Source organism: Dendropsophus ebraccatus, chromosome 3, assembly GCF_027789765.1.
Source record: "Dendropsophus ebraccatus isolate aDenEbr1 chromosome 3, aDenEbr1.pat, whole genome shotgun sequence".
NCBI classification, from domain to species: Eukaryota; Metazoa; Chordata; class Amphibia; order Anura; family Hylidae; genus Dendropsophus; species Dendropsophus ebraccatus.
The window spans coordinates 77,004,585-77,026,441 of record NC_091456.1 but is presented as its reverse complement, the minus strand read 5'-3'; the positions used below and the strand labels follow the sequence as shown (position 1 = coordinate 77,026,441).

General features: G+C 41.0%; 1 protein-coding gene across 2 annotated transcripts in view; it reads left to right on the top strand.

The window, feature by feature from the left end:
• The window catches only part of ACER2 (alkaline ceramidase 2), a 57,899-nt gene that overhangs the window by 33,911 nt on the left and 2,131 nt on the right, over positions 1 to 21,857 (top strand). The window contains exons 1-5 of one of the 2 annotated variants that reach the window (XM_069962045.1): positions 3,847 to 4,481; positions 10,165 to 10,279; positions 11,889 to 12,030; positions 15,944 to 16,081; positions 19,927 to 20,064. In XM_069962045.1, the coding sequence (XP_069818146.1) occupies positions 4,374 to 4,481; positions 10,165 to 10,279; positions 11,889 to 12,030; positions 15,944 to 16,081; positions 19,927 to 20,064 (641 nt within the window). In that variant the 5' untranslated portion in view covers positions 3,847 to 4,373. Of the gene's footprint in view, positions 1 to 3,846; positions 4,482 to 10,164; positions 10,280 to 11,888; positions 12,031 to 15,943; positions 16,082 to 19,926; positions 20,065 to 21,857 lie in introns of those variants that run through there. The other variant, XM_069962046.1, reaches the window with a different exon arrangement.

The following is a 21,857-nucleotide window of genomic DNA, read 5'->3' as shown; positions in this document are numbered from 1 at the left end:
AACCACCGCACGTTGCCTGTAACCACCCCAAATTGCCAGTGAGCCCCTCCAGATGGTCCGTAATCAGCCCCGATTGCCCGTAACCCCCCCATATTGCACGTAACCACTGCACGTTGCCTCTAACTCACACACGTTGCCAGTGACCCCCTCCAGATTGCCCGTAACCACACCAGATTGCCGTAACCACCCAAAATTACATGTACCCACCCCTGATTGCCTATAAGCACTTCAGTTTATCCATAACCACCCCAGATTGTCTGTAACCACCCCATGTTGCCCATAACCACCGCAGATTGTCTGTAACCCCCCCAGGTTGCCCGTAACCACCACAGATTGTCTGTAACCCCCCCCAGGTTGCCCGTAACCACCACAGATTGTCTGTAACCACCCCATGTTGCCCGTAACCACTGCAGATTGTCTGTAACCCCCCCAGGTTGCCCCTAATCACATGTAATTCCCACCAGATTGCCTCTAACCACCGCACGTTGCCTCTAACTCACACACATTGCCAGTGACCCCCTCCAGATTGCCGTAACCACTCAAAATTACATGTACCCACCCCTGATTACCTATAAGCACTTCCGTTTATCCGTAACCACCCCAGATTGTCTGTAACCACCCCATGTTGCCCATAACCACCGCAGATTGTCTGTAACCACCCCATGTTGCCCCTAATCACATGTAATTCCCCCCAGATTGCCTCTAACCACCGCACGTTGCCCCCGATCACCGCACGTTGCCCCCGACCACCGCACGTTGCCCCCGACCACCGCACGTTGCGCCCGACCACCGCACGTTGCCCCCGACCACCGCACGTTGCCCCCGACCACCGCACGTTACAGGTTCCCATCCCAGATTACCTATAAGCACTTCAGTTTATCCGTAACCACCCCACGTTGCCCGTTACCACCCCACGTTGCCCGTTACCACCGCAGGTTGCCCGTAACCACCCCAGATTATCCGTGACCACCCCACATTACCTGTAATCTCATTTTTTTATTGTATTTTAGTAACTGCGCTATTCTAATAACCATTACTAGCTGCGGTTTTGCTCCAGCAAATTGGCGCTCCCTTCCTTCTGAGCCCTGCTGTGTGCCCATACAGTGGTTTATGCCCACATATGGGGTACCGTTGTACTCAGGAGAACCTGCGTTACAGATTTTGGGGTACATTTTTTCTCCCATTCCTCGTGAAATTGAGAAATTTTAAACTAAACGAACATATATTGGAAAAATTCGAGTTTTTCATTTTTACTGTCTTATTTTGAATACTTTCCTCTAATACCTGTGGGGTCAAACCGCTCACTGCACCCCAAGATGAATTCTTTGAGGGGTGTACTTTCCTAAATGGGGTGACTTTTGGGGGGATTCTATTCTGCTGACACTACAGGGGCACTGCAAACGCACCTGGTGCTCAGAAACTTCTTCGGAAAAATCTGCACTGAAAATGCTAATTGGCGCTCCTTCCCTTCTGAGCCCGGCTGGGTGCCCATACAGTGGTTTATGCCCACATATGGGGTACCGTTCTACTCAGGGGAACCTGCGTTACAGATTTGGGCATGCAGCTTCTCTCCTGTTCCTCGTGAAATTGAGAAATTTCAAACTAAACAAACATATTATTGGAAAAATTCAAGTTTTTCAATTTTACTGTCTTATGTTGAATACTTTCCTCTAATACCTGTGGGGTCAAAATGGTCACCACACCGCAAGATGAATTCTTTGAGGGGTGCACTTTCCAAAATGGGGTGACTTTTAGGGGGGTTCTCTTCTGCAGACACTACAGGGTCTCTGCAAACGCACCTGGCGCTCAGAAACTTCTTCAGCAAAATCTGAACTGAAAATGCTAATTGGCGCTCCCTTCCTTCTGAGCCCTCCTGTGTGCCCATACAGTGGTTTATGCCCCCATATCGGGTACCGTTGTACTCAGGAGAACCTGCGTTACAAATTTTGGGGTGCGGATTCTCTCATGTTCCTTGTGAAATTGAGAAATTTTAAACTAAACGAACATATTATTGGAAAAATTCGAGTTTTTCATTTTTACTGTCTAATTTTAAATACTTTCCTCTAATACCTGTGGGGTCAAAATGGTCACCACACCCCAAGATGAATTCTTTGAGGGGTGCACTTTCCAAAATGGGGTGACTTTTGGGGGGGTTCTCTTCTACGAACACTACAGGGGCTCTGCAAACGCACCTGGCGCTCAGAAACTTCTTCAGCAAAATCTGAACTGAAAATGCTAATTGGCGCTCCTTCCCTTCTGAGCCCTCCTGTGTGGCCATACAGTGGTTTATGCCCACATATGGGGTACTGTTGTACTCAGGAGAACCTGCGTTACAATTTTTGGGGTACTTTTTTTCTCTTTTTCCTTGTGAAATTGAGAAATTTCAAACTAAACGAACATATTATTGGAAAAATTCGTGTTTTTCATTTTTACTGTCTAATTTTGAATACTTTCCTCTAATGCATGTGGGGTCAAAATGCTCATCCTACCCCAAGATGAATTCTTTGAGGGGTGTACTTTCGAAAATGGAGTGACTTTTGGGGGGATTCTATTCTGCTGACACTACAGGGGCACTGCAAACGCACCTGGCGCTCAAACTTTTTAAAAAAGCTAATTGGCGCTCCTTCCCTTCTGAGCCCGGCTGTGTGCCCATACAGTGGTTTACGCCCACATATGGGGTACCGTTGTACTATAAGAGAACCTGCGTTACAAATTTTGGGGTGCAGATTCTCTCATGTTCCTTTTGGAAAGGAGAAACTTTAATCTAAACATATATATTATTGGAAAATTAAAATTTTCGATTTTTTTAAGGCCTAATTGTGAATACTTTCCTCCAGCCCCTGTAGGGTTAAAATGCTCATTATACCCCTAGATTAATTCTTTAAGGTGTCTAGTTTCCAAAATGGGGTCACTTATGGGGGTTTCCAGTATACAAGCCTCCTAAACCCACTTAAAAAAAGAACTGGTCCCTAAAAATCAGTTTTGGAAATTTTATGAAAATGTGATAATTTGCTAATAAATTTCTAAGCCCCATAACAGCCTAAAAAAGTAAAATATGTTTCCCAAATTATGCCAGAATAAAGAGGACATATTGGTAATGTGATTTAGTAACTAATTTATGTGCTATGACTTCCTTTTTTAGAAGCAGAGAATTTCATAAGTTCATAAAATGCAAAATTTTCAAATTTTTCATGATATTTTGATGTTTTTCACAAAAAACACACAAAGTAATGACCAAATTTTGCCACTAATATAAAGTGCCATATGTGACGAAAAAACAATCTCAGAATCGCTAGCATACGTTAAAGCATCACTGAGCTATAAGCGCATAAAGTGAAACAGGTCAGATTTTGAAAAATGAGCCTGGTCATTAAGGCCAAAACAGGCTGCGGAGGCAAGGGGTTAAAGCAGATTTTATCTCTTTTTTTTGTTTAGACTGAGGGCATTTTACCTTTCTGTCTATACGTGACAATATAATTTAAAATACTTAATAACCCTGAACATATCATTGTGTCATATATAGCCCACTCTATGCTGTTAGAGTGGGCTCTGGGCAGCATTGCCAGCCTGGAATATTTTCTGCCTATTCTCCTTGCTGGCTGCTGCTTCCTATCTTACTGGTAAGAGGTAGTTGTGAAATGCCCAGGATGTTTTCCTTACACAGTCCTTCTCATGTACAACATGTCCCTGTATTGTGTGTAACAAATGAGTAGAATTACTAGCTGGCACAGACACATGTGCAGGTTATTAAATAGACTGGCAGCAGTGTCTGAGAGAAGAAGACATCCCCCAGCAATACACACACAGTAGAGAGGTCTCAGAAGGCGGATGTGCCTGGCAGACATGATAATCTGGGCTCAGCCTGATACCCTGCTGCATGTAAACAATCTGGAGGCTGGCAGGGGCGTGCATGCAGTTCATGTGCATCACTGGTGCCACCCACAGGGAGGGATCGCCTTCTGCTTATGGACGCCTTTAAATATTCGCTTCAGTTGCAGGATCAAGCAGATGGTAAGTAACAGACTGAGAAGGGACAAGCTGTACACTGAAGCTGCCTTGTCCTCACAGCAGCCTGAGTCTCCCTATTACCGCCTGAGCTGTAGGATACATGCAGGATCCATAGAAGCAGCCTGAACATCTATACACAGGCTTCTCCATTTACAGAAGAGACGTCGTACAAGGGAAGTGCTAAAAAAGCTGTTGGGCGAATCATCATCACCCTATTAGTTGTATAGCATCAGCTTGTTTTTTTCAAGGGATCATAAGGTCAACTATACAGTCTTCAATAAACTCAGGACACAAGGAAGACAAGAATTGACATCTCCCTGCGGTGAACTGCAAAAGTCACCTATCTGGCCAGCAGTCACCCAGCAATGGCATCATTGAGGATATGGGACCATCTCCAGGCTGGGAGCTCAGAGGTGGACTGGTGTGAAGACAATTACAAAATTGTCCCCACTATTGCAGAGTTTTACAATACGGTCAGTATGACACTATGTATTATTTGTGTATTGATTTATTACAGAGAATACTAACACAGTATTAGCACATAAAGGAAGTTTCCATAGACAAGAAGATCATTTTCTGATCCCAGTAATAAAGAGTGAAAATGTTTTTCTACAGTGGTAAAACAATGGTCTCTAAACGTACTAGGCCTATGGTTATCATGCTATAAGCCTTTTTACTTTAGTGGCAGTGATTTGTTTTTGGGATGTGTATCTTACAGGTGACCTCTAACTTACCTTAGTGGATGACTCTTGGGATAGAGTACTATTATAGTTAGCTGCATGTTGGAGACATTGTTATTGCTTATCACATCATAGAAAGTACAATGTCTGATGTTTGTGAAAGTGATTACATTAACTTGGTGCCTAATTTTATCCGGCAGCTGCTTCCGCTCACGTGAACACAACAGTCTGTAGCAATGTTCAATCAGTTTGTACTGTTAATGATGGCACCTCAAAAGCTATTCTTATCGTTGGGGGGGAAGGGGGGGATGGGTCCCTTTCAGCTCTCCTTACCATAAGGGTATGTTCACACTGACTAAATCAACCAAAATTCTGTGGCGGAACTTTCCGCCGTGGAATCTCGCCTGTCTCAGTGTGCCATAGCCTGTCTATGGGAGAGCGCACGCATCTCCACTGCACTTCTCTAAGCGGAGAGCGGCGGCAGCAGAGGAGCACATGCTCTCCCATAGACCGGCTATGGCACACTGGGACAGGAGGGATTCCACAGCAGAAAGTTCCGCCGCGGAATTCTGCCTGATTTACTCAGATGCAGCCTACATGCACCAGTATGCAAGACAACGCACTGATGATTTTCATCTGCCTGCTGCTGATGGCTTGTGTGGATTCACACTAATGCTGCGTTTACACGTAACGATTATTGTGCGAATTTGCGCGATAACGATTAAATTCGAACGATAATCGTACGTGTAAACGCAGTGAACGATCAAATGACAAGCGAGAAATCGTTCACTTTGATCTTTGAACATGTTTTCAAATCGTCGTTGATGGTTCACAAAAAATTAGCAGATCGTTCCGTGTGAACAATCGTTCGCCGATTTGCCCAATATGTGTGAGATAGGCTTAAGCGATTGCAAAACGATCGCAAAACGAATTTTCCGTATGTTATATCGTACCGTCTAAACGCTGATCGTTATGAAAAAAAAATCGTTACTCCTACATTGTTAATTGTACGATCGGGCCAATTATCGTTTCGTGTAAACGCAGCATAACTTTGTGGCTATTTCCCTGAAATGTTCTACCAGTGAAACACAATAAAACATAAGCAATAACAGGTGTGGACCCTGAAGACCCCCTTCATGTCTGTTTCATATATTTCGCCATAAGCAACGAATTTGGTCAGGACTGGTTCACATATCCGGATGTGACATATAGTAGACAAATGATTGTAGGCTTCAGAATGGTTATATTGTCCTTTTATATAGAAGTTTTTCAGTTGCTGTGTCTCTGTCTAATTTTCACTGCTTCATAAATTCCTTCCCACTTGCTCACACACAGGTTACTCGGCAGACAAACCTCACACATGATAATGAACCTTGTCTCTGTGAATGTGGCGTGCCTGCTTACATTGCACACACTAGCATGAATGGGAGCTCCAAAGGTGTTTGAATTTACACTTCTCAGCACAAGTTTCTTTATATATTATGCATTAGCTATTTATTGGGAACCTGTCACCGGGAAGATCCTGTTGAATCAGTCCGCATCATGTTACAGAACAGGAAGCACTGAGCCGATTGATTTATATCTTTGTGGGAAAACTTATATAACTTGTAACTTATTGATTGACATCTCTGCTCTTTCTATGCTTAAAGGGGTTGTATTTTTCTTTTAAATCAGCTGGTGTCAGAAATTTATATAGATTTGTAATTTACTTCTATTAAAAAAATCTCAAGTCTTCCCATATTATTTAGCTGCTGTATGTCCTGCGGGAAGTGGTGTTTTATTTTTAGTCTGACACAGTGCCATGAGGGAAGCCATAAATTGGCAAAATCATTATTCATACTTATAGAAATGTCCAGTGTGAGTACTTCACATAATACCAAAATAGCATGTACTCCCCCTTACCCTTTTGCTAGGACCTATTTGTGTAACTAGCATGTTACTACAGACCCATCCACCTTCACAGACATTTTAGTCTGGCTCTAGCAATCACAACATCTGACATACAGAGAGTTAGTTGTTCATATTGCAATTCCCTATTAATCTTAGAACATTCCTGCTAGCTGCATTAGTGACTGGACTCTATAGCACAGTGACTAGATATAAGTCTGTGTATTCATATTACACACCACTTCTTCCTTACCATACACTATAATTATGTTTATTAACAATACACTGATCTCATTGCACTGCATTTCCTAAAAGTCATCATAACAATAAATTATTTGAGGTGTAGAATCAACTATGTGCTTAGTCATTTTATGAGGATTCATATTAATTACAGTCATTTGCAAAATATGAATGATGTAACATAATGCTTTGTTTTATGATGATTCAAAGAGGATGTTTCAGGTGATGGGAAATCTTCATTTGTTAATAGGGTTAATGCACCATGCTGCCTTGTAAGTAAAGACCATGGTCTTGAGATTCAGAAAGCGCTGAAACAATGAAGCAAATCAGCTTGGGCGCTGGCATAAATTGTGCAAAAAGTTCCAGATGTCCGACTCTCTGGACATGAGCTTTTACATGTGACATTTATTGGGTTTTCCAAGTAGGTTAGTTTCACACAGTTTATTTATGCAGTAAAATACAGGGCAGAAACCTAAAGGTAGCCTTGTTTTTGTGTAGCAGTTTCACTCTTTTGTTTTGTTGCCTTTTTAGACACACAGTTCATGCGGAAGTGAGTTATTCACATGTTAAAAATAGGAAGAATGGGCAAGTGTAAAGATTGAGTGGCCGCAACCAAATTAGGATGTCTAGATCCAAGTCTATTGCAGTGTTCACATTATACAGAGGTTATTGCCTACCATAAAAAAAGTGCCAGGAGCCGTAAACAGTGACATGTATGGTGGGCACTAAGGGGGGAATTTATCAGGCTAGTCTCTGTAGCCGGATCCAACAGAGGAGATACTTAAAGGGGTTATCCAGCAAAAATATCTTTTTCTTTCAAATCAAATGGTTTTAGAAAGTTATTCAGCTTCGTAATTTACTTCTATTTAAAGTGACTGTACCACCAGGCCTAGGCTGAAGCACTGGAGGCGGGCCCACACCCCCCCCAGTGGGAAGAAACCCCCGCCGCTCCATGACGTGACTCAATTAGAATCAATGGAACCCTTATTATAGAGGGGCTAGGGTTTCCTCCCACTCAGGGTGGGTCGGCCCGCCTCCAGTGCTTCAGCCTGGGCCTGGTGGTACAGTCACTTTAACTGCTGTATGTCCCGCAGGAACTGTTTTTTTTTTTGTTTTTTTTTTCAGTCTGACACAGTGCTCTCTGCTGACATCTCTGAGACAGGAACTGTACAGAGCAGCAGCAAATCCCCATAGAAAACCTCTCCTGCTCTAGGCTATGTTCACATAATGTAAGTTCAGTAGTAATCATGGACGTTGTTGCCAATTTTCAACAATGGCCGTGGTTACTACAGAACTTACATTGTGCTGCAGCTGAGGGAATCCCAGCCGGAGTGTATACACATAGTATACACTCCGGCCAGGAATGCTAGCAGCGCCGCAAGAAACTGACATGTCAGTTTTCTGCATCCGCTATTCATAGTAGCGTCCACAGAAGACATGTCCGGATGTGCCCGCATCCCAATTCATCAGAAGTGAAGATCATCCCGTCCGGTACTGCAGTATCGTCCGGGATTATCTTCTCTGACACCGGCCGTTCTGTGATCCGGCCCGGGCACAGAACGGCCAGTGTCTTATGCCATGTAAAAATGGCCCTAGACTGTTTCTGTCTGACTGAAAAGAAAACATTTCCTCCAGGACATACAGCAGCTGACAAGTACAGGAAGACAAGATTTTTAAATAGATTTGAATTACAAATCTATATAAGTTTCTGAAACCAGTTCATATGAAAGAAAAAGATATTCACTGGATAACCCCTTTAAGCACAAATAGCAGATAAGTAAACATGGCTATCTTTTTTAGTACCTCTGTTTAACCATTAGGTGGAGCCATATGTAAGGGATTTCTCATAGAATAATAATTAAAAGATTAGCTATTGCTCCCAGAAAATAATCGTGTTGGCAAAGTGATCAAAGCGTTTTTCTCTTTGTGTCCCTTATGTCGCCAAAGCCACAGGAGTTACATCTTGTTTTTATCAGAGTTTGGCTTTATATCAGATAGCAGACAATTGGTATCAACTTCAACACTTGCATTTCTTCTGGCCCAGTTAGCCTCAAGTAATGTTGATAATCTCAGCTCTTTTTATTCTCTACAAATGACATCAATTTGTGTTGTGACTTCTTGCGTTCTTGTTTTGGAAAGAACCTCAGATTTTCTTTGACAAGAATTGATGTATAGGGCCATTTTGTTTAAAGTTTTTTTTGTGCATCGCCATCCTTTTTTATTTGTATATACTAGTCTTAACCCCTTCAGGACCAGGCTGATTATGGCCTTATAGGGCTAGTGCGATGTAAAACATTTTTTCACTAAATAACACACATTACAAAGTTATACAACATTGTAATATGTGTTATTTAAGTGAATGGCCCCCTTCCCCATGTACCCCCCTTCCCCATGTACCCCCCCACTTCCCAACCATGGACTCGGAAGTGTGATACAGTATACTCACAGAATCACTGTCAACCCCGGCCGCCATCTTGGGATAATCACGTCATCTTCAGGAGGCCGACCTGACTGCTCCAGCGCATCATCAGATGCTCAGCCGCCATTGGCTGAACATAACAGAAGACGTCTGGGGCCTTTACACACATTACAATGTTGTATAACTTTGTAATGTGTTATTTAGGGAAAAATGTTTTACACCGCACTACCCCTTTAAGGACCAGAGCTCAGAGTCCATGTGCGAAAATTATCATTAGGAGCACGGGTCATGATAAATATTACACAATTTTTTTTTTAGCTAAAAACAAACTACGCCAGGGTCTGACTGGAGTACTGCTGTGCAATATTTTTTGCGCAAAATAAAAAAATGATAATGATACATGAGAAATCTGGCTAAAAAAGTAGCTAAGTTAAACCACGCCCCTAACAAGCCCCCTGCAAGTGAGAAATTTCAAAAATGGCGCAGCCTGCGTAAAATACTCAAGAATGCTTTATAAATGATGCCCATGATCTGATCGTCACTAGCTGATCTGCACTGCATTGTATTGTGCCTGTCATAGGCCTAGCTGATCAGACTCTGTCTTAGGGCAGAGTCTCACCTATATTCTATATTCTCCCCTATATTATATATTTGCCTCACAGGGTTTGGAAATACAGCATTATCATTTAGTGCTAGTCATGTTGCTAAGAATGCTGACTTCTGCCTTACAAAGAACGGATCGCTGGTTATCTGGATTGGTTAGCACTGTGGCACAGTGGAACTGATATCTGACTATATTTTACTCCATTCATTCTCAGAATGCTTCTGTTTTAATGCTTTAGTCTTATTTTCTAGATTTTCTTTACATTTTATTTATTTGCTTCACTCTTTTTTATATTTTTTATTTTGACTTTCTTTTTTATATTTTAGATCAGCAACATTTTGTTTTTTGTGCTGCCACCCATATGCATGTGCCTGTTCCGTCAATATGCAACTTGCTTCAACAGCGGGATATATTTAATATGGGCCCTGCTCGTAGTTGTCGGTAAGTGTGACACTGGGTGTCTTTTAAATATGAGGAGAAAGAATTCTTATCAGCTTCCTGTACTGTGCGTGACTGCCAAACCGATATGCCTGATGTAGGATTAGTAGAACACGAGGACAGGTCCAGTGTTTACATCCTGGACTTCAGTACGTAATATTCCAGCAAAACAATTGTTTTCACGTTGTCTGCTTAGAAGTTCCGGCTATTGTCCGACTCAATTATCTGACAAAAGTACAAACGACACATGACATTCTAGTGATGTAGATTATGTTCTTTTTTTATTGACACAGTGTTGTCATTGTTATTTTGTACTGCTTCCACAAAACGCTGTAGTAAGAGTGACATGTTTACACTCTTTTATGCAGATTCTGTGTTATATTCAGTTTTTAATGCTAAAGCCAGGATTGGATCCTAAATGGAGGACAACTATAAAGAAAGTTCTTCTCCTTTTAAATCCAGTCTCAGCTTCAGATTAATAAACTGAATCTAAAAATCTAAATGTGTGAACACACGTTTACTGTTTTTAGGAAAATGTCACTTTTTGTGGCAGATTCGTGTTGTTCCAGGTAAAAATATGCATATTAAAAACTGTTTGAATAATAAAGCACAGTCCACAAATGCAATATTTCCACAATGTAAAAATAAGAACAAATAAGGGCCGATGTTGTGCAACAGCATCCATTAATGATCATGATCAACATTGTCCGTTATTTGCCCCTATTTGTACATTGTGGGAACATAGCCGGGGGCTGGGTTCACACTACGTATATTTCAGTCAGTATTGTGGTCCTCATATTGCAACCAAAACCAGGAGTGGATTAAAAACACAGAAAGGATCTGTTCACACAATGTTGAAATTGAGTGGATGGCCGCCATATAACAGTAAATAACTGCCATTATTTCAATACAGCAGCCGTTGTTTTAAAATTACAGCAAATATTTACCATTAAATGGCGGCCATCCACTCAATTTCAACATTGTGTGAACAGATCCTTTCTGTGTTTTTAATCCACTCCTGGTTTTGGTTGCAATATGAGGACCACAATACTGACTGAAATATACGTAGTGTGAACCCAGCCTAAAGATGCATTTTGATAAAGTACCTCTATGGTACCTTTCATATATCCAATTGTGCTTCCAGAATGTAGGAAAATAAATTTATTCTATAGTAAAAATAGTCAAAGAGGCTTTTCCGAATGCAGAAGGCTGTAATATCTCTTTACTCCTCCTCCCATACCTTACCCTGCTCTTTGACCCTTTATATCAGAGAATAGAAGCATTTTCTACATTCTGGAAGCACAGCTGGATATATGAAAGGTACCATGTGCAGCTTGGAACGTAGATTACAGCTGGCAGATTCCCTTTAAAAACAGTTATTATTTTACATTAGATATGCAGGAGTGATACTATTATTAGGCCTGTCTTACATGCGTTTCTTTTCCTGTGAAAATGCCATGTATTCCAATCATTTTTCAACTTGTTTTTTGTTTTTAGTGGTGTATTTTTGTTTTGTTACATTTGTAATTCGATTTTTTACTAGCTTGGATATATATAATTACTGCTATAGACCTATAATGAAAGTAACTTTTTTCTTCTTTTGTTTATACAGGGATTGGGTCAGTTTATTTTCATGCAACCCTGAGTTTTCTGGGACAGATGCTGGATGAGTTGGCCATCCTGTGGGTACTAATGTCTGCTTTAGCAATGTGGTTTCCTAAAAGGCACCTTCCAAGAGTTTTCCGACATGACAGGTAACCAACATCACACAATTTAGGCTATGTTCACACAATGTCTTTTTTCGGACTATATTTTTTGGATGGCCGTCATTGTGAGGTGAAATTACAACCATATTTTAATAATTACGGCCATAATTATAAAAAATAAAGTCATATTTTTGCCTTAAAAATCCCTAAAACTCTAAAATCTGGCAGCCAGCAAAGGCAGGCAATTGATCAGGAGTATGAACTTACCTCTCCCCATGCCCGCAGTGAGTGGCAGGATCGGCCCCGGGACCCCTGCTGGAAAGGCAACAACGGGGGAAAAAGCCTGTCCTGGCTGGTGGACTGGCCGCTCAGCCAATCAGTGACTGGAGCGGCATCCCACCCCATTCAATGACTGTCTGAACAGCGGATCCTGGGGTCCCGAGGCTGGTCCTGCTGCTCACCACGAGCACTGGGAGAGGTAAGTTCATACTAATCAATTGCCCCGGCTGGCTGCCAGATTTTAAAAACGGCGGACTTCTCCTTTAAATTGATGGCCTTCCAAAATATGATTGAAAAAAGACATTGTGTAAACATAGCCTTACTATTGGCTCACTATTGTGAATAATAACTTTATCCCTTACACCTATAGCTCCTCTCTCCCTGACTCTACAAGGAGCAGTTCTCTGCATGTTCCTAGAAAGTCATAGGACAAAACCACATTTGATATCCTGCAAATTGCTGTGGTTTTAGGCTAACACATTTTTAAAATATGAAACAGGTTTTTTTTAACGTTTCACCTGTAAAAACCCACCATGAATAACCATACCACAAAACCATGGAGATTCATGGAAATAAATCATGTGAGGTTTGATGTGTGAATTGAGCCTATTAGAATTCCAGGCAGGGAGATTATTTCATTGAACATCCAATGATATTAGTCATTGTTTAAAATGTCAAAGACAGTTGTTGCTTAAATAGGATAGTTACTTATCATTATAATATTATATGTATTTAAAGGGAATCTGTCACTAGGTTTATGCTGCCTTAAATAAGGGCGACATAAACTAGTGACAGGTTTAACAGATCGGTTTATTACTTACATAATTTTGTTCAGCTGTTTTCCTAATATGAAGGAAAATAGGATTCATGCCGTACCCCTCCCCCCACCTTCCAGCTGCTGATTAACAGATGACTGCCTGTATACAGCATGGATAGATAACTGCCAATCAGCAGCTGGTGGGCAGAGTTTTCTGCTTCTCATGAATATCCAGGACTACTGGGCTCATGCACATAATGGAGAGGAATACTTATTGCCATGTTATTCAGGAGGATATCTTTGCATCAGCTGCACAGAACAATGTAAGTGATACATCATTCTGTTCAGCTTCTCTGTCACTAGTTTATGCTACCCTGAGATAGGACAGTATAAACCTACTGACAGAGGCTCTTTAAGGGTGCCTTCACACATACCGTATTTATCGCACGAAAGTAGCTGCGTTTTTTGTGGTGTCAAATCCTCCTGTGAAAATCATGTGCAAATCAAAACTCGCATGTAAAAATCGCACCAAACACGCAGCGAGAATACACATACATTGACTTTATAGCAATCAGTATCACTGTGGATTTATGTGGGAGAAACTCGCAGCGATAAATATGCAGCGATACAGTACGTGTGAAGGCACCCTAAGGTGTAATTGTTTGTTTGATCATAGTATTCAAATTAGTGAAAGAATCTGGCACATCTTAAGTGGTTATATACTGAAGACATGTCATCCAACTGGTATTATCAGTGCTGAGGGAGAATTATTGTTATCTATGGATTACTTACAATTCAGTATGATGTCACAACAGTCAACATCAGCTGATTTACTCTTCCATTTGAGTTTTTGTTCTATTTATTTTCATTGGGATTTCAATAACGTTTCAAAAACAGCAAAAAATTATTCTGAAAAATAGATGCAATGTGACACCAAAAGCTGAACAAATTGTAAAAAAAATAGTCTGTATTGTGCATACACTCTGAATCTTTATTTTCATATAGCAGTGTGAATGAGCTGAAAAAGTATATCTAGTCATTCAGTCATCATTATATTTATAGTTAAATTCAAAAGTTTAGCAAGAAGTAAAGTGTAGAGATGAGCAAACCTTTCGGACTTTTGGTCCGAAAGCAATTCGCTCGATTGTGATGCCTGTGATCCCGGGTGCATAGTTTCGATCCCAGAAATATGCGGCCAGGAATTGATCTGGAATTCCCTGGAATATCCTGGCCGCATATTCCCGGGATCGCAACTATGCACCCGGGATCACAGGCATCACGATCGAGCACAGATGCCATCTGACTAAAAGTCCGAAGGTCTGCGCATTTCTAGTAAAGTGAAGCTTCAACTTTAACCAAACTTTGATCGGTCAGGGGCTGGATGTTCATATGCCCACCAATCATTAGATAGAGGCGTAAGAAGAGCTCCCCAAAGCACTTTCTGACTGTCTGACGGCAATCTCCATGTGATTGGACAAGTCAAGAGTGTCTCCCAGGTCTACCTAATGATCAGGATTGCAAGGAAACTTCAGGTTTAAGGAAATCCATCAGCTGTAATTGACATTCAAAACTGTTGGCTCTGTCGGATAGCTGTTAGGGCCCTATTCCATCGAGCAATTATCGCTCCGTGGAATAGAGACAACGATCAGCCGATGATAGTTGTCATCGGCTGATCGTTGATATAGGTTAGGACCTATATTTTTCAGGCACCAGCCACGCACCGCTACGTGGAATAGTGGTGCACGGCTGGTGACTGACGATATACATTACCTATGCATGGTGCAGGGCTCCTTTTCTTCTGCTTCTTCCGGGTCCCACGCGCTCCTCCAGCGTCAGGGCGGCCTGTCTCAGCTCAGGCCGCTCAGCCAATCACTGAGTGGCCTGTCAGCCGAGACAGGCCGCCCTGATGCTGGAGGAGCGCGTGGGACCCGGGAGAAGTAGAAGAAGAGGAGCCCTGCACCATGCATAGGTAATGTACACTAGTTAAGCTAGGGCTGCAAGGACATCGGTAACGATGTCCCTGCAGCCCTTGTTTAACGATAATCGGGCCGTGAAATAGGCCCAGTAAACGAGCGCCGATCTAGCAGATCGGCGCTCGTTTATCGGGCCCCATCGGCCCGTGGAATACCACCCTTAGATCAAGGAGACACATGATACTTTTCATATATATTGCTGTGCCTCCAAGTTGTTGAAAATGCTTTCTCTAGTATAAGGAGTCAAAGAGGTATTTCAAAGCTCCTGAATAGCTGCAAGCTGGAATGTCTCCTCCCCCCCTCCCGATTGACACCTGAAAGGTGTGTGTTGGGGGGCGGGGGTGTTACAGCGTGCTAAGCTTAAGAAACTTGGGAAAGCCTTTCTGACTTTTTGTACTAAAGAATAAAAGCATCTTTTTACATTCTGGAAGCACAGATTGATATATGAAAGATACTACGTGTCTCCTTAACCTCTTTAACAGTTATCTAACAGTGTCAGCAGTTTGGGGCCTGAACTGCAGTCCCTTAAAGTAAAAAAAAAAAAAATCCATACAATCCTGTAAGGGACAATTCTAAATGCTGGTCTTTCATTGTGGCCATATATTAGGTAAAGTGGAATTCTGGTGGCAAACACTTATGGCATATTTTTTAGGTCATGCCAAACGCTTAAAAAAAAGAGGCATTGGGTCTAGGTAAAGCATTAAACCCCCTTCAGCTTCTCTTCCATGCAGGTACCATATGGAAACTGCAGCACAGCCCCATTCACTTAACATGAAATGCAGTGCTAGGTGGGATTAGCACTGTGCCAGTAAGAAACCAGAGTGACTCTTCTTACTGTATCAGTTGGCATGGGTTGGCATTCTGTGAAGCTTATCTTCAGGAAGCTATGAACAGAAAAAGTAAAACAAACCTGTGCTAAATGATGATTTTCATGTTGTCATTTGTATCATAGATGGAGATTTAAAGCCCTTGTCGGAGTACTCTCTGGAATCACCACAGTGTTGGCATTTGTCAAGCCTGTCATCAATAGTATATCTCTAATGACACTGGGAATACCTTGTACAATACTGCTTATTGCTGAGCTCAAGAGGTGAGTAAACTCAAATATACCAGATTCAGCTCCTATTAACTGTACTTCGTAATATGTTACGGCTAGAGCTACATGGCATTGACAATGTTGCTGGAACATATTACCTAAAAGTTAAGGGGGTTCTTCATGATTAAGGCTATGCTCACACACCATAAAATAAAGGTAAAGTACGCCTGCCGTATTTTCAATATCATAATTAGGCCATGTTCTCACACGGTATTTTTGCTCAGTATTTTGTAACCAAAACCAGGAGTGGATTGAAAACACAGAAAGGCTATGTTCACATACTGTTGAAATTTAGTGGATGACCGCCATGTAATGGCATATTGTCCATGTCCAATGTCCATTGTTTTGAAAATAGTGGTTGTTTTTTGCCATTAAATGATGGCCATCCACTAAATTTCAACAGTGTGTAAACATAGCCTTTCTGTGTTTTCAATCCACTCCTGGAAAAGACGGATACGGCCTATGGTTGTATCCATGTTTTCCAGGCAGTCCTCGGGCTGTCTCCACCTTCTCCACAGAGGGGGCAGACAGCAGGATTCAAAAGCTGATCATTTTCCTTCATACGGTGGTGGCGGTGGTGGTGGTCGCTGGCGAACGTTGCACCATTTCGCTGTTTGGGCGCCCATCAGTGCAGTGACAGCTGTTGGTACATTATTTTAGTTTAGGTGGACTAATTGCCCTTTGGACTAATTTACACACTGTGTGCACTGAATGTCCATCATTCCATTGGCTTCAATGCATTGCACTGAAGACAATGACATTGCATCAACAACAAACGTCTTTTTAAATTCTTTTTTTTTTATTCAAAAACTCATATAGAAAGAGAGACCGGCACTACTCAATTAAAAAGCCAAACAGGGTTTACCAGATGTAACGGGGTGCTCACTCTGTGTAGCAATAGACACTATCCATAAATGCATGAATAGAAAAGAAACTGGAAGGCACTCACCGTGAAAAATAATTATTTTATTCTTATGCGTGTAACATAGACACGGACGCCGTGTAGCTGGCGGGGGCGCCCTGTGCAGGATGATTAGACGAGTAATAATCATCCTGCACAGGGCGCCCCCGCCAGCTACACGGCGTCCGTGTCTATGTTACACGCATAAGAATAAAAGAATTATTTTTCACGGTGAGTGCTCTCTTTTTTTTTTTATGTTGTGTAAACATAGCCTTAAGCTGGTTACACACATGGCAGTTTTGTGGAAAACTGCTACTGCAGTTTTTGTGCCAAAACCAGAAATGGATGCAAGAGGAAATAAATTATAACATCTCCCATTATATTTTACTATTTCATTACATTCTGGCTTTGGCACAAAAAACTGCCAAACCAGCATAATGAATATATGTCAGGCTTAAATAGGCCAGCACTGCATTATTACTCTTTTCATATGCTGGCATAGGACATAAGCTTGGGCATCAAGCACAAAACTGAAAAAGTCTTGTTGTTCAAAGTAGTGCATGTAAAAGCAATGGTTAATATCGCAATATAAATGCAACAAATAGCAAGATCTAAAAAGAAGTCAACTTATAAAACATCAGCAAAAATAAAAACAAGGACCTAGAAGTCAGGAAAAGGGTGAGTGTGCGCAGGCACACCCGTATGTGTAATAGATCTGCTGTGGTTATGACATTTGCTAATGCAGTTGTGGATTTTTATAGAAGCAGAAAAAATAAGAATGTTAAGATGCTTGCAGAAAGCCTGACTGATGTATTCAGTTTCTGTGTTCCTTATTAAGTAAATCTTTTTTAATGAAAAAACAAATACATTTAAAAAAGGAACAAATTGAACATATTCTCCTATAAATGTCATCTTTATATATTGTTTGTAGTGATAAAATAGGTTATAGAGTAGAAAACTCAATGAGAGCCATGCATAGCATGACACAGAAGGATGGCTCTTACAACCCTGGGCGGCTGTGCACAGCGCTGTAGATGCTGATAAATGGTGCAGTTTCAGCACTGTCATTGTTCACAAACATGTGGCCTGACATTTCCTGGAAAAGTCACATCTGATCATTCATGCTGTCTATTTTACGCAAATTGCCAGATATTGCTTTAACTAGATACTCTTCTCAGAACTCTCCACACACGTCATTGGTTTGTATGCTTATAGTAATCAGTTTATACTAACCTGTTTGTGTTGATCATAGTCTGCACAAAGGATTGAAAGCAAAACTGCTATATGTGATAGGCAGATCTCTCTATGGCTTATTCTGCCACCAGGGGCACATATAAAGGAAAAAGGCACCCTGCGTCAGCTCATCTGCCCACTTGCGTCCTGTGGCTGTGTAGTTGAGGCCCATCTTCTGCCATCGGCCCCCAGTATGAACTCACAATGACACCATATGCACTCTTTTTACCCTGTCAGTCTTCAGCTTCTTCTTCACCAGGTATACCACAAAATGGTAAATGGCATTAAAAGTACAACAAGAAAAAGGTCACACTAATAAAACAAATATGGTGAGGGGAATGGGTTTCAGAAGGTGGAAAAAACTTAAACATAACCCTGACATAACAGTACCACAAGGGCCTAATGCTGGGTTTACACTGAGCGATTATCGGGCGAATTTTCGCGATAACGATCGAATTCGAACGATAATCGTACGTGTAAACGCGGCGAACGATCGAAAAATCGTTCATTTTGATCTTTTAACAGGTTCTTAAATCGTCGTTCATCGTTCGCAAAAAATTTGCCGATCGTTCCGTGTAAAGTCGTTCACTGATTTTCCCTATGTGTAAGATAGGCTTAAGCGATCGCAAAACAAATTTTCTGTACGATATATCATACCGTCTAAACGCTGATCGTTATAAAAAAAAATCGTTACTTCAAAATCGTTAATCGTACGATCGGGCGAATTATCGCTCCGTGTAAACCCAGCATTAGAGTGCATTTACACAGAGAGATTTATCTGAAATTTCTCATCTACAATAATAAAATGTTAGCAAAAGTGCACAGTGAATGGCATAAACGTAAAAAGAAAAAAATCAAATACCAGAATTGCACTTTTTTTTTGGTCCCATCGTATATCACAAAAATTGAATAAAAAATTATCAAAAAATACAATGTATGCACACATGGTATAATTAAAAAGCACAGATAATGCAGCAAAAAAATTAACTCATAGGGGGTCAGAAAATTCAATAATAAAAAAAAATTGTAGTACAAATTGTATAGAAATTGGGTAACTTTGCAATCATACCAACCTATGGAATACAGAAAACAAGTCAATTTAACCATGTCAATCAAAGGCTATGTTCACACAGCATTTTTACTGCTTCGTTTAAAACAATGTCCGTTATTTGGAGTCTAAAATAACGGACGTCATTTAGCTGTCTGGCCTCCCCTTAGTGCAATGACGGCTATTGGTACATTATTCTAGTTTGAGGTTACTAATTGGACTTTGGATGTGGCTTAATTGAAAAGTCCATTAAATTTAATAGTAACTACAGAGAAAGAACAGTGACAAAAGAAAAATTGTGTGTGAACAACTAAGTTAAGAATTGGAAAATGTTAATGTCATTTTGCTGCTAATGTCTTAAAGTTAATGTACCATTTCCCTTAGTAAAAAAAATGATTTTTATACAGCCTGGTTGACGCTGGTGTGTAGATCGGCGCTGGGCAGCACCGACACAGAATCATGTAAAAGTGTATTTACTAAAGGAAGTGGTACACTTACTTTAAAATCCAATGTCCTACATAGAATATGATGGTAGCTGAAATAGTAATGCTTCCTTTGTTTTATATATCCATTGTAATAAAATATTAGCCAAATTTATAACATTGGTATTAATCATTGTAGTATGTGCCTTATGATCTCATTATTTGTATCTTCTAGATGTGACAACATGAGAGTTTACAAGTTGGGTCTTATGTCTGGCTTTTGGTGGACATTAGCATTAGTCTGCTGGATTAGTGATAAAGCATTTTGTGAAATGTGGGCTCATTTCAACTTTCCCTACCTCCACTGTGTATGGTAAGTAGTTTAATCATTGACTGATAACATAGTAAACCAATAATATTAACCCTTTAAGACTTAGACAATTTTTGTTTTTGCGCTTTTGTATTTTCCTCCTTGTGTTTACAAGGCCCATAAGAGCCCCTCTCCAATGGTAAAACTGACATGTTATATAAGCTCCTCAAGGTGTAGTGCGCTACGATATGTAACTTACATAACTTTTATTTTATTTGACAGCTTTTAAAAAATTATTACCTTTTTAAAAAAAAAAACTAAATGTTCTTAAAATTGCTTTATTATCATCCTCATAATTTTTCAGGAATGGGATAAATTATTAGTTCGGCCGATTCTGCATGCTGCAATACCAAATAAGTTTATTTTTTTTATTTATATATATAAAATGGAAAAAGGGGACTGATTTAAGCTTTTATTATGGGATAGGATTTTTTACTAATGAAAAAACTTTTTTTAACCGTACTGATCTCTCATAGAGATTAATACAGTACATATGTACTGCATTGATCTATAAGATCAGTGCTTGATTACTATTACAATTGACAGCTGAATTTAAAGGGGTAGTGTGGCGCTAAGAAATTATTCACAGAATAACACACATTACAAAGTTATACAACTTTGTAATTTATGTTATGTCTGTGAATTGCCCCCTTCCCTGTGTCCCCCCACCCCCGCACGTGTACCAGGAAGTGTTGGTGCATTATACATTACCTGATCCGTGTCGCGCCCGTCCGCCATCTTGTGCCACAATGTCATCTTCGGCCGGCCGGCCGAAGCTCTCCGATCGTTCCGAGTGCCGGACGCCCTCTGCCGCGTCATCAGATGCTCAGCCACGATTGGCTGAGCATAACTGTGACGGCCGAAGATGACGTTGTAGCACAGAAGATCAGGAAAGGGGGTCGGCACGTGACAGGTATGTATAATGCACCACACTTCCGGGGGGGAAGGGGGCGATTCACAGACATAACATACATTACAAAGTTGTATAACTTTGTAATGTGTGTTATTCTGTCAATAAGTTCTTAGCGCCACACTACCCCTTTAAGTGGCTAATGAGCCAGGCACTGTGATCAACCCACACCCGCTAATACCCGTGGTTCAGAGCAGGGTCCTGGCATCACGCCTCACTGAACTCCCCTAAGGGTGTGATCATGTACAGGTACGTCATCAGTCCATAAGGGTTATAGATGGTCAGAACTGTATATTTCATGAAACTTACTACTTTGGTGGTTGGGGCTTTAAAACTACATCAGACAACTGGTGGTGTTAGCTTTATGAAGTTATAATACCTGTTTTTTTTTGCAATGTGAAGCTCTTGTGACAGCTGCTGTGTTAATGTCATTATCAAAGCAAAACTCTCACTTAAAAATTTTATTAGACAAGGTTAACTTAAGCCATTGAAGTATGTATGAGGATTCCAAGTAAGGTATATTTTATCTTACCCTGTCAGTCTCTTGATTAGGAATGTTTTGTGGTATATTGAGACTTGATTATCCAAAGCATAACAAAAGAATATGTAACAGGTCTACCTGTTCTTTCTGTGGCTTCCATACGTTGATGTAGAGTGACATGGAACTATGCCAAGGAGTGGGCTCTAAGAATAGTCTGATTCCACAGACTGGACCCCTGTGGACTTTAGTAGGGAATGCCAAGGTCACTGTAACGGATGGACCTGGCATGAGAAGGTCGATCCTCTGGATCACAGAGGAGTGCTGACGTACCTCCTCCAAGGAGCGGAGTCCAAGGAGACCCTGGTTATCACCAGAGCCTGCTGCAAGGTGGGATGGGACTCTTTG